Consider the following 14,771-nt stretch of genomic DNA (forward strand, 5'->3'; position numbering starts at 1 on the left):
AATTATCTTCTGAAATCTTCTCTAAACCAGAGTGGGGCTTAACTGGCCAAGAACGTCTTCCTTGGGCTTTCAGGCGTTTCCAAGATCTCTCCACAGGGGCAGTCTCGGAAGAAGTCTTGCTCCTTCGAGGCAAGGATGGCGAGGCGTCGTCTCCCATACTTTGACCATGTTGTCAGGAGGGACCGGAACTGGAGGAGGATGTTAGGTAAAGTGGAGGGTCGGAGAATAGAGGACTGCCCTCCACCAGACGGGCTGACCCCACGGCTCGGGCATAGGACCAACTTTGAGGAAGGAGCAAGGCCACACAGTGTTTAGTTCTGTTTTGCACCGGTCACTATGGGTCCCACCCACTCACCACCACCCACCAGGGGTGGCTATGGGTCCCACTACCACCACTACCGCCACCACCACCACCACCACCACCCACCAGGGGTGGCGGTGGGGCAAATTGGCATCTCAGGAGGAAGAGAAAGGTTGTGTGCTTTGAAGACTCATCTACGGCCCCGGGCTGACCATGAACTTATTGGACTGGTGGTAGGGTCTGTGGTGCCCACTCTCAACCCTCCGGTCAAGTAGTTTTTACAAAAGGGGGCGCAGTTCTCTGGCCCACCTGGCGGGCGCGCACTCCAAGTTAGAGCCAGTTACCAACCGCCCCTCCCCACCCGTCCCTGGGAGGTGGAAGAGCCTGGTGGTTAGACACATATAGGTTTGGGGAGTCCAGCAGCCTGGGTCCAGACCCACCCCAGAGCTCCACAAGATCTATGAACCTTTTCGTCTTCTCGTCTGTAAACAGGATCGCACCACACATGCCCGTTTTTCAGAAATGGTAGAGCCATGGCTGTCATGTGCTAAGCTGATGGCACTGGGTACATGGAGGCTCAGAACCCCGTCCTGGAGGGCGGGCAGGCAGCAAAGTCATGTATGCCAGTGCTAATCCTCAGAAACTCGTGCCTCGGACCAAGGCAGTCTGTGTCCCACGATCAGGACAGATCTGTGAAAGGGCCACGGGGACCCTAGAAAAGGCTAGAGGCCTCACTTCCCCTTGTGCCCTCCCTCCTGGGGAACAGGAACAATCAGTGTTGGCACCACCCCTTCCTCTGTGCTCACAGGGCCGGGAGGAGATGGCACCAGATCAGGGACATTGACCCAGACTCTCAGTCCTCCGGTGCCAGGGCTGGCTCAGAGGCCAGAAAGTCCGCCCCTCCCTCTCCCACATCCACACTTGGACACCAGGGTCTCCCCCACACTTTATTTGCTGGTCCACACTTCCCTCCTCTTTGGGCCACCCAGCGCCCCCCCCCCCGCATGCACCTCTCAGACAGGGCCTGAGGCCCCCAGCTGAGGGGAGATGGGAACCCCAGCTCCCCCAAAGCAGCTACAGGGGAGGGGAGTCTTAGAAGAGTCGGGAGTTCAAGAAGATGACCAGGTTTTTGGTGGTGTTCTGCGTGTCCTCAGGGGAGGGGGAGGTCAGCATTCCAAGGAAGTCAGTCTTGCGGGGTGTGGGGGGGCTGGGAAGAGGCCATATGCTTCGGAGGCAGCAGCGTCTGAGAAAAGATGTGGCCGAAGCCAGCATTTCTGTCTCCAATCTTCTTGGTTCCTACCATGGCCTGGGGCGCCATCTCCCTCAGTGCCCTTTTGTCTCCGTCAAAATTCTTGCTCTGGTGCCAGCTTCCTTGGGTGACTCTGACCCCTGGGCTGCAACACTGCCACCACCGCACTCTGGGCGGCTTCTCTGTTGCTGCTCTCTTCAATGCCTCCCCTCGTCTGTGCTACCAACGCCCTGCACTCAATCCCTTCTGTTTAAATACTGCAAGGGGCTCTTCCCCGGTGGACCTGGCTAAGGAACTGTCTACAGAACATCTCCTGTCTAAATACTGGACTCTGAACCTTCTCCTAATGTCCCAGTGTTCCCCATCTCAATAAATCCCACCATTAGGGCCACACAGTGGGGTTTGATCTGGGATTCCTCCCGCCTCCCATTCCAACATTGATGCCATCCTTAGGAACTGCAGTGGTAGCACCAGGGTCCACCCTGCCTCCATTCCCGACTCCTCCATCCGGGCCACCCCCACCCCCCATCATGTCCATCCTCACTTGTCCCCCACTGCTGCCTCTTTCGTCTCATATCCACTTCTCACATCCAATAGATACATCAGATCCTGTCACTCCTGCTCATAATCTGGTCCAACGACTTCCCATTGCCCTGAGAATAATGCCCCAACCTGTGCTGGGGCCCTGAGAGGGCCCTGCGTGTCACCAGCCTCGCCTCCTGCTCACACTGTGGGCTCACACCCTGGTACACTTTCTTGTCCTTGCACACTGGTTCCCACCTCGGGGCCTTTGCCCTAGCTGCGCCAGGCGTCTACAGCCTGCTGCCCAAGCCTGGCTCCTTCTCAGGTTTAGGTCTAACTTCTATGAATACCCAGGGCACCTCAGCCTGGGCCTCACTGCCACCTGCGGCTGCTCCGGGCACTGCTCCGCTGCTCTGTGGTGCCCATGGCCTCCCTTCGCCAGAACCTGAGCGCAGGTCCAGCAGAGCCAGGGCTTGGGCGAGACTCAATTCCGTGGAATAAATAATTGTTGAATGCAGAATGACCAGAGGCCCTGTCTGGGATCCCCCAGGGTGAGGGAGGGGGGCCAGAAGTCTCTGGGGATTGTCTGTCCAGGGTCCCCAGATGGAAAGGCCCCAAGTCTAGGGCAGCCCCATCTGGGGGCTGGGCTGCTGTGGTCGAGACCCCCCAGTGGGTCAGAGGGACATGCTGGTGAGGTTGTCCTGGCTCAACAGTCCCTTCCGGCCAGCGCCAGCCCCGTGTCCGCTGCCCCCGGCGCCCCCGCCGCCCCCACAGTATTCATGCAGCCGGTGCCGCAGGGTGACAAGGGCGGAGCCCAGGCAGGCACCGTTGGGGGCGTGGGGCCCACCGGGCAGCTGGAGCAGCAGGGTAGCCACTCCCGCCATGCCATCCTCAGTGGGCTCCAGGGTAATGGGACCGGCCCGCAGGCCAGCCGGCGTGGTGGGCAGGCCCGGCGGGCAGCAGCCCCCTCCCACGGGTCCCCAGGGCCCGCTGGCCCCCGTCAGCAGCAGCGGCGGCAGGAAGGGTTCGGAGCGGCGGAAGGCCGGCGGGGGCAGTCCCGCTGGCTTCCAGACCGGGGCCGAGGCGGCCGGGTCCGGCGGGAAGCAGACGGTGACCTTCGCGAAGGGGCGGCTGGCCATCTTGGTCATCTCCTGCAGGTGCCGGCGCTGCTCCTGCCGCTGGTCCAGGGCCTGCTTAGCCTTCCAGAGGAGCACGCAGAGCGAGAGGAAGAGGAAGAAGCAGGAGAAGAAGACGGAGAAGAAGACAAACAGGTCGATGTGGGCCTGGTCCTGCCGGAAGAAGAGCAGGCCCTGCGAGTCGGCCGAGCCGTTGGCGCCGGGCCCGCTGGGGTCGCCCACGCCCAGCAGGAGCAGGTAGAAGCGGCTCGACTTGAGCGCGTGGTGCTCGTGCGGGTAGGTGATGACCAGCCGGTCCCGCACGCTGCGAACCACCAGCACCGCGGAGGGCTCCGTCACCGTCACGTAGGTGATGAGGCCGCGAGGCCACACCTCCCGAACCCGCGGCTCCGCCAGGGTGCCCGGTCCACCGCCAGCCCCCAGCCCTCCGGGGTCCCCGGCCCCCCGGGGTCCGCCATCAGCAGGGGGCGGCGGAGGGGGCGGAGGCGGCGGCGGCTGGATGTGCACGGAGTGGACGCCCGTGTCGGGGGCCACGCGGACCACGAAAGTGTCGTAGGAGGTGGAGACGTAGAGGTCCACGGCCCCGAAGGTCACGTCCAGCGTTAGGCGGATGTCCACGTTGGTGAACTTGGGCTGCACGCCGAAGAGGACCGTGCGGCCGGGCCCCAGGGCGCGTCGCTTGGGTTCGTGGAAGCAGTTGGTCTGGGACGTGGGGTCCAAGCAGCACTCTTGCTCCACGGAGATGAGGCGGTAGCACTGCTGGCCGCCCAGGGGGCTCCCGTGGAAGGACTCGCGGCACTTGGCGCACTGTGAGGGCAAGGAAGGCCGTCCCATCAGCGCTGCCCTTCTGGGTCCATGTCCCAGTCCCTGCCATGTGAGCCCCGTGGCGCTCCCTGCCACCTCCAGGATACTATAGCCCAGCAGTGCTGCCCTGGGGTTACATCCGTGACCCAGTACCCGACACCTCGGCCTGGGCCAAGTGGGTGGCGCTGAGTCCTGGCTAGTCCCTCACTAGCTGGCCGGCTTGGTCTTAACACTCAAATGACGCCAGGCTGAGATCCTTCCCGTGCCCGTGGCTGGCACACAGGACTCGGGGCATCCCAGGCATGGCCAGGCTCACCCCGCCCCCTGTGGGTGGGTTCGGGCTCAAGGACCTTTGTGCAGCTGGCCCCTCTGCCCAGGTGTGCTCTGCTCCGTCACATGTCTCCCCACACTGTGCTCCCTCACCCCCATTCAGTCTTTATGACTTGGGTGATGCCTTCTCAGTGAGGCCTTCCTGGGCCGGCAGACCTACCACGCCCACCAACCAGCTCTTCCTGGCCCGCTTTCTATGTCACTTTATTCCTCACCATCTACTGTCTCCTGAACTCACCAGGCTCCAGGGGGAAGGAAAGGTCTAAGGGACACATGAGCTTTCCCGTTTTGTTTACTGCTGTGTCCCCAGTGCTTGGCACAGAGCCCCCAAACAGGAGTCCCCATGTGGGATACAGAAAGATTTTTCCCTAGGTGGTCACCTGCTTGCCAACATATTGTGTAGTCAGCAGCTTAGAAGTTTTCTCCCTGAAGTTATCAGCCACCCAGAGCAATCCGACTATTGTCTGGTCCACCATAGGTGGGGCTCACACCCTACTGATAAGGAAAGTGATTGTTTCCCTGGAGAGCTCAGAATAAATCTAGCCCACTCAAAAGATGCCTAAGATTAAGCTGCCATCTTGAATCTAGGATCTGCCTACCTTGTCACAAGTGTACCCCTAATCCCTCCTCTTCCGATTGCATGTACACCCCTAGACCGTCCGCTCCCATTGCTGCATTGCCTATGGTACAACCCCTTCCTGTGATGTAGGTGGTTACCTGTAATCAGGGGGGGGTGCATGCCCCTATAGTACATATAAGCCTTGATTAGAAATAAGCTCCTCCCCATGCCTCTCCTCTCTTTTTTGAACTTGACTGCTGAAATCACGGATGTCTAGGAGGTGACCATGCTACCATGCAATGTGTTAGACTCCTTTATTTTATCTTCTCTCCGATCTTCTATGACTTTACTATAATTGTTATATATTATCACTGTACAATTGTGCCTACGGACACCCCGATATTGTCAGAGGCTGGTTACTCTAACACAAGCCCACTGCCATCACCGCAGCCGTGGAGAAGAAAGCCTCATCTGTCTCCTGCAGAGCAGCTTAGGGGTTCAAACTGCCAATCATGTGGTTAGCAGCCCGATGCTTAACCCAGAGAGCCACCAGGGCCCCCGCTGACACAAACGAGGGGCTCAGTAAGTGGGGTGGATGAATGACCAACAGTGAGCAGTTACGGCTGCAGGAGCCCAGTGGAGACAGCTCAGGCTCTGGGATCTGACCAAGGTTCTGCCAGGGCAATACCATCTGCCAGGCAGCCTCACCTGGGGCAGGTCACGGCCCAGCTCTGGGCCTCCTTGTCCTCTGGCGCTGTGCGTTAAGTACTGAGCTGCTAACAAGGGTGGCCACTCACCCACTAGTTGCTCCCCAGGAGAACGATGAGGCCATCTGCTCTCTTAAAGGTCACAGTCTCTAGAGCCCTAGCTAGGGCCACGACATGTCAAGTCCACCTGCAGGCCAGCAGGTGGCTCTCATGCTGCTGCGAGTCTGCTGCTTACAGCCTTCACACTGTTTCTGTTGGTGATGGTGGTGGGGTCGCCCTAGCTTACTCTGGGAGGCCCTGAGAGCGAAGGCTCATGTGGGTCCCCCAGCACCTCTGTCCAAGGCCTAACATGCACTGGGGCTCAGGAACAGGCAATCAAACGGGCATGGGAACTGCGCTGTCGGTCTGCCAGGCCCCGCTCCCTCCTCCCAGCTCTGCCCTCTGGGGGTCCAGGACCTGCTCCAGCCGCACCTGGTACTTGTAGCAGTCCCGGCGGTCGCTGGGGGAGCTGCCCTGGCATGTGCCTGTCTCCGTGTTGTTCTGGCACGGGCAGCCTGTCCCGTCCTGCTCATTGCACGTGTCTGCGTGGCCGTTACACTGGCACCTGGAAGAGGGGGGATTGTACGGTGGTGACAACAGCCCCCACGACCTCCAGGGGCACAGGCTGATGCTGCCTAAGTGAGCTGGGAGAAAAGCGAGTCTCACAGAGGCAAATTCGCTCGCCTGAGACCCTGGAACCATTAAACAGCAGAGGCAGAATCCGGACCTGGATTAGCCCTGGTATAGAAGGAGTGCTGGTGGCATAGTGGTTATGAGGTGGATTGCTAACCACAAGGTCAGCAGTTTGAAACCACCAGTCCCTCTGCATAAGAAAGACGAGGCTTTCTACTCCAGTAAAGAGTTACAGTCTCGGAAACTGCAGGGGAGTGTGACTCTGTCCTGCAGGCTCTCTCGGAGGAGTGACTTTAGTCTGGGTAGACTGACTGAAGTTTCTGAATGGTCAATGGGGTGGGCAGCCCCCCTCTGGCCTTGCCCACCTGCCTCCATCTGGGTGCTCCATAGCCTGGTACAACTCTGGGGGGGGCAGTCTCCCATCTGGGCCCCACTCCCCTGATGCTGCCTAGCCTGGGGGCTCCCTGGGGAGTTGGTCTTCTGCTGTCTAAGAGCAGAAGCTTGGGGGTGAGGGGTGCTGGTTTCCAGAAGTCAGGAAGGCGAGGGTCCTAGTACCCCCTCTCACTTGGTGCACTTCCCGTCCAGGAGGAAGTAGCCGTGGAGGCAGCTCTCGCATTTGTCGCCGTAGCTGTTATTCTGGCAGTTCACGCACACGGCCTCGTCCTCACTGGGGCCCTCGGCCACCCAGTTTTCCACCTGCCCACGAAGCACCGCGTCATCAGACAGGCAGGAACCAAGCCTCGGTAGTCCAGGCCCCCAGCTCCCTCCTCCCTCAGACCCAGGAGTCCAGGCCCCCAGCCCCCTCCTCCCTCAGACCCAGGAGTCCAGGCCCCCAGCCCCCTCCACCCTCAGACCCAGGAGTTCAGCCCCCTCCACCCTCAGACCCAGGAGTCCAGCCCCCCTGCCCCCTCCACCCTCAGACCCAGGAGTCCAGCCTCTCCTCCCTCAGACCCAGGAGTCCAGACCCCCAGCCCCTCCTCCTTCAGACCCAGGAGTCCAGACCCCCAGCCCCCTCCTCCCTCAGACCCAGGAGTCCAGGCCCCCAGCCCCCTCCTCCCTCAGACCCAGGAGTCCAGACCTCATCCCCTCCTCCCTCAGACCCAGCAGTCCAGCCCCCCAAGCCTCTCCTCCCTCAGACCCAGGAGTCCAGACCCCCAGCCCCCTCCTCCCTCAGACCCAGGAGTCCAGACCCCCAGCCCCCTCCTCCCTCAGACCCAGGAGTCCAGCCTCCCAGCCCCCTCCTCCCTCAGACCCAGGAGTCCAGCCCCTCCGCCCTCAAACCCAGGAGTCCAGGCCCCCCTAGCTCCTCCTCCCTCAGCCCCACGTCTTCTTACCTCCTCTGGACCCAGTGAGAACTTCTCTGGCTCCCTCCGGGCCATCTCCAGCTCCTTCCTGGACACGCAGACGTGGCTATTGCCACGGCAGAAGGCGTGGCAGGGCCGGCAGGTCCCGCCCCCCACGGCTGAACCCACAAACAGCGGGAGGCACTGCTCACAGTGGCTGCCCTGGGGACCCAGGACGGGGAGGTCAGAGAAGTCAGAGAATCACGGGAAGGTGCACCGTGGGGGGAGGGACTTCTGAGCGCACCTCAGAGCTGCCGAAGTCCAGCAGACCTGGTGCTAACCCCCACCTGGACCTTTCAGGGACAGGGTGCCCACTGCCCCAGCCCGAGTCCTGAGCTCACAAGGTCGCGCAGTACCCACGCCAAACCCTCCGGTCCGTGACTGCCCTCCCTGCCCCACTTCTTAGATAGCCCCCCTAAGATGCCAACCCTGAAGGCATCTCACATCTCCCTCCGGCAGGGCTCTGCCCCCTCTCCCGATCCCTGGCCCTTCAGAGCTCCGGGTGCCTGAATGCAATCAGGGGGTCTAGGCTGAGGGACCAGGGCCCTGGGGGGGGGGCACCTTGGTGTGGTTTCGGCAGAGCAGGCAGTGGTCCCGCGCCCCCAAACGCAATCAGGGGGTCTAGGCTGCGGGGCCAGGGCCCTGGGGGGGGGGCCCACCTTGGTGTGGTTGCGGCAGAGCAGGCAGTGGTCCCGCGCCCCGACGCCGGCGCACTCGCTGTGGCGGTTGCAGCGACACTCGGTGGAGCAGTTGCGGCCCACGAAGCCGAAGTGGCAGCGGCAGTGGTCGGGCTCCACGCAGGAGCCGTTCACACAGCCCTGGGCACACACGGGGCGGCAGAGCCCCGTCCCGCTGTGGGGCGGGGGCGGGTCAAGGCGGGCTGCCAAGAAGCCCCTCCTACGCCTGGGGGCCCCACGGTGGCCCCCTGGCCTAGTCCACCTCCCGTCCCCCCACCCTCTTCTCGGCACCATCGCCCTGTGCGGCCGGCCCCCCTGGAACAGGCATTTCTCAGTCTAGCTCGGCCCCCTCCCCGGCCCCCCGCATCTCTCCCCATCCCGCACCCCTCCAAGGCTCCAGCTCAGCCCAGCCAGCCCACCTCTGCACCCCAGCTCTGCGCCTCTCCCGGGGACCCCGCCCGCCCCAGCCGCTCACTTGTCCACGGTGTAGCCGGTCTTGCAGCTGCACTCGTAGCCGTGGGGCCGGTCGTGGCAGTTCTGGGTCTCGTTGCAGTCATGGTGCCCGTTGGCACACTCGTCCTCGGGAGGGCACGACAGGAAGGCCCAGGACGCCCCCGCGCGCCCACACGTCAGCCCTGCCACCCAGGATACCAGCTTTCACCGGGGTGGGGGGCTCTGAACCCCCCCACTCGGGTCTTCATTCCCACGTCTTCGGAGTCCACTTTGCAGACAACCCCCCAGCTCCCCTCATCTCCCCGGCTCCGCAGCAGACCCCCAGCCACAGCCCGGGGCCCCTCTCACCTTCACGGGGGCCGCTGAGCCCACCCTCCAGGCAGCGGCCGCCACCATCCTGACCACCCCAGGCACACCAGCCGCAGTGGGGGCGCCGCAGGCACAGGGCACACTGTGTGGCCTGGGTACAGCCCAGGGAGCAGCTCTCCGGACCCCGCAACAGCCTCCCGCAGCCTCCAGCCATACATCGCAGGGGCAGGTAGGAGGGGCTCAGACACTGCCAGGCGGGGTGAGAAGGAGGCAGGGCACGAGGGTGAGACAGCCGCCCTGTGCCCTCTTCTCTGAGACCCTGCCCACCCCCCCAAGCAGAGTGAACCCCGGTGGGGGGCGGAGGACACGTGCTGAAGCACCTTTCTCTCACTCCACACCTGTAACTGGAGGTGGAGACTGGGGCTGGGGCCAGGAAAGCTGGAGAGAAGTTGTTTATAAAAAATAAGCTTGAGGCTCCCTGCTAAGGTGGCCAGATCACAGCCTCACCAGGAGCAAATGTCTGCCTGGAGGGTGCGGTCGGTTCCGACGGATCTGTGTGGGTACTAACTGACCAGGGCAGCTGGAAAGGCTGGAGGGGAGGGACTCGGGGGGAGGGGGGACAGCTCAGATAAGGAGAAAAAGGTGGCACAGCGCAGCGTCACTGAGCGGTCCACACAGAAACGGTGGCATGGGTGCTTGTTTTGCGGGGTATATTTTCCACAGCCACAAAAATAAATCATTAAAAAAAGACAGAGTAGAAGGTCAGGCAGACCTGGGGCTGTCTGAATGCTGGACATGGCCAGCAGACGAAGAGTGGGGCGGTGGGGAATGACAGTTTGTGCGGTACAAGAGCAAGCAGAGAAAGGAGGAGATGGGAACCAGACCGACAGACGGAGAGAGAAGAGCTATCCAGGCTCCATCACCAGTCCCCTGAGGTGGCTGAGGTGCCACCCTACTAGTGGGGTGAGTGCCCTTCACCTGAGTAGCCAAGGAGACTTCTTTCTGCCTCTTACAACCAGCAACGTCTGAGGGAGACACAGACTAGGATCGGGAGTGGGGGTTCACCAGCCACAGCCACTTAGAAAGAAGTGGGCCTGGTTGTTGGGGGCAACAAGGTGCCCTGGCCCTAGCCCAGGGAGTTGGAGAGACCTTGTGCTCAAGGTCGTGAAGCAACACCCGGGTCACAGCTTATTGGTGCTGGGGCCCAGACAACAGACACAATGAGGTCTAGACACGGGGGACCTTGCCTGGCAGATAAGAACATTTCATTTCCTGCTTGGGTCTTAAGTGAAAGCCTCAGAGGAAGGAGATTGGTCTGGGCTGTCTGTCTGAGAGCCCTCAGAGCAAAGCAGGGGCACCGTGGGCTCCTGAAATAGAAACCCTGTTGGCAGTGGCTGGAGCGCCAAGGCCGTCGGGCTGGGGCCAGCCAGCAGTCGAGACTGGCTGGACTGTCAGAAGCGAGTTCCCTGCCAGACTGGGCTGCTCAAACTAAATTTAGTGCGCCGGCTGGCAGACAGTGGGGCGATCTGGGAGTGGGAAGAGGAGGTGGGGGCCAGGCCCCAGCCCCGGATGGCACTTTCTGCTGGGCCATCCCTAGTGGGTGTGCATGATAATACTCCACAGCCTGATTTGCATTTCCTTCCAGTGTGTCTGGAAGAGAGGTCTGAATGGAAGTCCTGAGCGCAGGACCTCGCTTCTCTGCTGCCCGGGACCCAGAGCCCAGCCAAGTGGCTTAAAGTGAGGCAGGTGCTTAATCAAGGGTCTACTGAAGGAAGTACATTGGGAAGGCGGAAAGGAAGTGAGGGAGAGGTCAGGAAGGAATTAGAAAGTGGGTGAGTCAGGAAAAGAAACACAGCATGGGTGGGGGCACTCTGCTGCCAGCCTCTGGCTCTAAGACCAGTCAAACAAGGCCAGCCCCGGCTGGCTGGCTCAAGTCTGGCCTGCACACCCGCCAGGTTGGGCCTGAAATGTGATGTCTTCCAAAAACCCAAGCCAATACTATTACTGAACGTCTGGACCAAGGAATCAATAGCTGCATCCTGGTCGAAAGGGAGAAGGTAAGATGCAGTTGGACGTCGACGGGGTCTTGGGTAATTAGAGGAGCAGTGGACATCATTGAGGGAGGCCTGATGATGCGGCGGGTTAAGGGCATGAAGATGTGGCAGTCGGCTTCCACGACCTAGTCCAGGAGACCCCACAAGGCAGTGTGACGCTACTCTGTGGGGTTGCTGGGAACAGAAGCAGTTTGGTTTGGGGTCTGGACAACAGTAGGAAACAGACACTCAGGCTCTGGTCCAGTCGCAGCAGGAGGGACGTCAGCCCTGTTACCCACCAGGGGGGCGCCAAGTGCCTTTATGGCTGCGGGAGGGGCGGGGGGACAGCTAAATCACTCCAGGGAGGGGCCCCTTTGGAATGGATTTTATGGGATGCACTAGGCAGTCAAGGGGTGGACCGTAGCAGACAGTGCACTGTAGGAGTTGTTGCTGCTCCTTTACGATGGCTGCTTTATTCTTCAGGGCAGAAACAATTATTAAGCCATCTCAACTCTTCTCCCTGCTCTCTCCTCTCCACTCCTGCCTGTCTGCCTTCACTCCCTCCTTCATTTCTTTTTCCCTTACTCCCTTTCACCCCTCACCTTCTGGGTAGCTTGGAAAAAAACAAACAAACCCAGACTCACTGCTATTGAGCTGATGCCAAATCGACAGGACAGGGTAGAGCCACTCCCACGAGGCCCCAGGACTGTGACTCCATGGGAGTAGAAAGCCCCAGAACGTGCCTTTTACATAGAGCCAGGTAAGGACTGAGCCCAACCCACTTCTCGATTTGTGCTACTCATTTCTAAAGATTTTCTTTGTGGGTTTAACACTCATGCATTTTCCCCAACCCAGCCTGGCAGACAATCTCTCCTCTTTAAAAAATAAAAATGAAGAATCATCTGTAGTAGGCCGAAGGGCAAATAACTGCTAAATCAAGAGACGAGAAGTTACGGGGCCAGCATACTAGGCCAGCGAGCATCAAACCAGACCGGAGGGTGACAAGGTGTCCATTGTGAAGAATGGAGCCAGTGTCACGGGCGGAACAATGTCCAGGCACTGTTGGCTGGGAGCCTACACTGTTGGGAGGCCTTCACCGCACACACAATACAGCATGATTTAGCAAAAGAACAGATCATCTTCATCGTCATGTCTCCACCCTGGTCACAGGCGCAGGGATGGGCCCCTGTCAGAGCCATGTGACCCTGTGGCCACATCTCGCCGAGCCAGGATGGCACATGAACTTCACGAGCGGCAGGAGAGCCTTTCCTTGAGCATGTGGCCACGCGGTGAACTAGAAAACCATGTAGAGTCAGGGTGGGGGCGACCCTCTGAGGCCACGGAGATGCGTGGGGAATGGCCGAGACCGGCATCCACATGGCCCCCCGGAGGGACAGAGCTACAGGACCCCATCAAATGCCCCGATTCCTCACAATGAAAGCAGCCTGAGCCAGCTTCTGACTCTGACAGCGCAGAGGTTCCAAATGCAGAGACTGACGGGGGAGGAGGGAAACCAGAGAGGTTTAGGAAGGGGCGGAGGGGGCAGTGGGAAGTCAGGGACTGGGATGGAGAGATGCTGGGGCTGTGGAGCCTGGGGCGGGACACAGAGCACCAGAGGGAGAGGCGCAGGCTGAGGGCAGACAAACGGACAGGAGATGGTGGGAGGAAGCAGAAAGCACTGTGGGGGAGGGGAGGAGGAGGAGGAGGAGGAGGAGGAGGAGGAGGAGGAGGAGGGAAGGAGGGACAGCAGGAGGCAGGTTAGTGCTGAGGGCCAAGAAGCAAGCAAGCGGGAACCTCTCCCAGAGCAGTACCTGCTGGAGGCTGCTGCTCCACACACAGTGCTGCCAGCCCCCGTCTGCACCCTTGGAGTCCAGGCAGGATGTACAGTTGGGCAGGAGGTGACAAGGGGTGGGGCAGGGCAGCGGCGGCGATGACTCCACCGGCATGGGGGACACGTTCAGCAGGGAGTGGCTGAAGCAAGTCCAGTCGTATGTGGGCTGCACTGAGAGGATGCGGCGGGTCTCCCCTGAGGGGCGTGGGCAGAGGACTAGTACCCAGTCCAGGCCTCCCACCCCACCCATCTCAGACCACGGGGTCGGGTCTCCTCAGCACCCTCCTCCCTAAACCCTGCAGCTAGGGTCCCCCCCCTCCCGGCCCCGGCCTGCTGGGCCCCAGCCAGTGCTCACCTGTCCTCTTGAACTGGCGCGTCCACATGCACTTGCCCTCCCGCGTGCACTGCTCACAGTCGGCAGCCCCACACGCAGCCTCCGAGCAGTTCCCCGCCCAGAAGACCTCGCGCTGGTTGATACGACAGTCGTTCTCCGAGGTGCACGAGCCATTGCGCCCGATGCAGGCGCCCTCGGGGCAGTTGGTGCACCACTTGCAGCGGGGGGCAGGTGCCTGGCAAGGAAAACAGGTTCTGTGAGGCCCTCGGGGGTTCCCGACACCCCTCCTGACCCAGCTGAAGAGCTCCGTGGTCGTGGAGACCCTGGGGCCCCCTGCTCCCCCACACGCAGCCCGAGGCAGCCCTGCACCTCTCCTTCTCCAGGCGGCAGCGTCCGGGGGTGTCGGGCCAGGCACTCGCTGCACGTCCGCAGCCGGCGGCACTCCTCAGGAGAGCGAGGCATTGGGGAGCAAGGCGGGTCCCCACAGCCCAACCTGGGGGGCAGGAGGCCCAGGCTCACTCACTCACACCCAGTCAGCCCTGCCCCCTCCTCTTCCCACCCTCACCTCTTCCTGGTGCCTCCAAGACACCCCCTCACCCCCACATGGCCAAGCAGCTACAGCACAGCCTCTCAATCTGCTTTCCCTCACCCCAACGTGTGATGGTTCCACGTCCGCCTGTCACCCAGGTCAGAGCCACTGGACAGCACCGCCTTCCTCCTGCCCACCAGCCATCAAGGGCTCCTGCTACCTGGATCCTGGCCCTCCTCCCTCCCCACCCATTCAGCCCTGTGACCAGTCCAGCCGTGCCTACAGCCTCCCCCAACACGCCGAATCTCCCTGGTTCAGCCCTACTGGAGCTGTCTGTGCACCCACCGTCCACAGCTAGGCCCATCGTCCTTGACCCAGACCCCAGGGGCACAGAGATCAGAATGTATTGATCTTAGACTCATGCACATTCTTTGTGAGCAGTTCCCCAGCATGCACTCACTCCCTCCCTCGGAAAGCAGGGAGCCCTTCAGCCCAGGATGAGCAGCCCTGGTGGCGCTGGGGCTTAGGCAAGGGGCTGCACACTGCAAGGACAGAGGTTCAAAGCCACTGCAAGGGAGAAGGACTGACGGGGCTGTCTGTTCCCATACAGAGTGACATTCTCGGAGCCCCGAGACAGTCTCGAAGGAATAACCGTCTCTCTGAGCCCCTCAGCCCCTCGTCTCTGCCCTCACACAGCATCTCTCAGACACTTCGAAACCTGCTGGCCTAACTCTGGGGGTTCTCCGGGGCCCAGACCAGTCCCAGCTCCCCGAGGCTGTAGTTTGGGGCATCCCTAGTCCAGCCACCAGGGCAACCCCAGGCTGGACCAAAGGAATGACCATCTCTCTGAGCCCCCAGGCAGCACTCCCACCCAGAGCCCCTCCTAAATGCCCCCATAGCCCTTGATGACCCACCAGCCGGTCAGTTATCCTGGGAGGGGCCCTATCTGTTGCCCGATCTCGGCCCAGCCCAGGACCCCCGC

The 14,771-nt window shown here is 61.3% G+C and overlaps 1 protein-coding gene across 1 annotated transcript in view; it reads right to left on the reverse strand.

Annotated features, from left to right (window-relative positions):
* Positions 1 to 1,242: 1,242 nt before the first annotated feature.
* Positions 1,243 to 14,771, reverse strand: part of MEGF8 (multiple EGF like domains 8) — a 43,897-nt gene continuing 30,368 nt past the window's right edge. The window contains exons 32-41 of the mRNA XM_075537975.1: positions 13,630 to 13,753; positions 13,282 to 13,495; positions 12,907 to 13,121; positions 9,102 to 9,309; positions 8,776 to 8,935; positions 8,283 to 8,475; positions 7,615 to 7,785; positions 6,846 to 6,976; positions 6,080 to 6,212; positions 1,243 to 4,015 (exon numbers count right to left, since the gene is read on the reverse strand). Of these exons, the coding sequence (XP_075394090.1) occupies positions 2,747 to 4,015; positions 6,080 to 6,212; positions 6,846 to 6,976; positions 7,615 to 7,785; positions 8,283 to 8,475; positions 8,776 to 8,935; positions 9,102 to 9,309; positions 12,907 to 13,121; positions 13,282 to 13,495; positions 13,630 to 13,753 (2,818 nt within the window). The 3' untranslated portion in view covers positions 1,243 to 2,746. The remainder of the gene's footprint in view (positions 4,016 to 6,079; positions 6,213 to 6,845; positions 6,977 to 7,614; positions 7,786 to 8,282; positions 8,476 to 8,775; positions 8,936 to 9,101; positions 9,310 to 12,906; positions 13,122 to 13,281; positions 13,496 to 13,629; positions 13,754 to 14,771) is intronic.

This window comes from Tenrec ecaudatus, chromosome 18 (genome assembly GCF_050624435.1).
Source record: "Tenrec ecaudatus isolate mTenEca1 chromosome 18, mTenEca1.hap1, whole genome shotgun sequence".
Classification (NCBI taxonomy): Eukaryota; Metazoa; Chordata; class Mammalia; order Afrosoricida; family Tenrecidae; genus Tenrec; species Tenrec ecaudatus.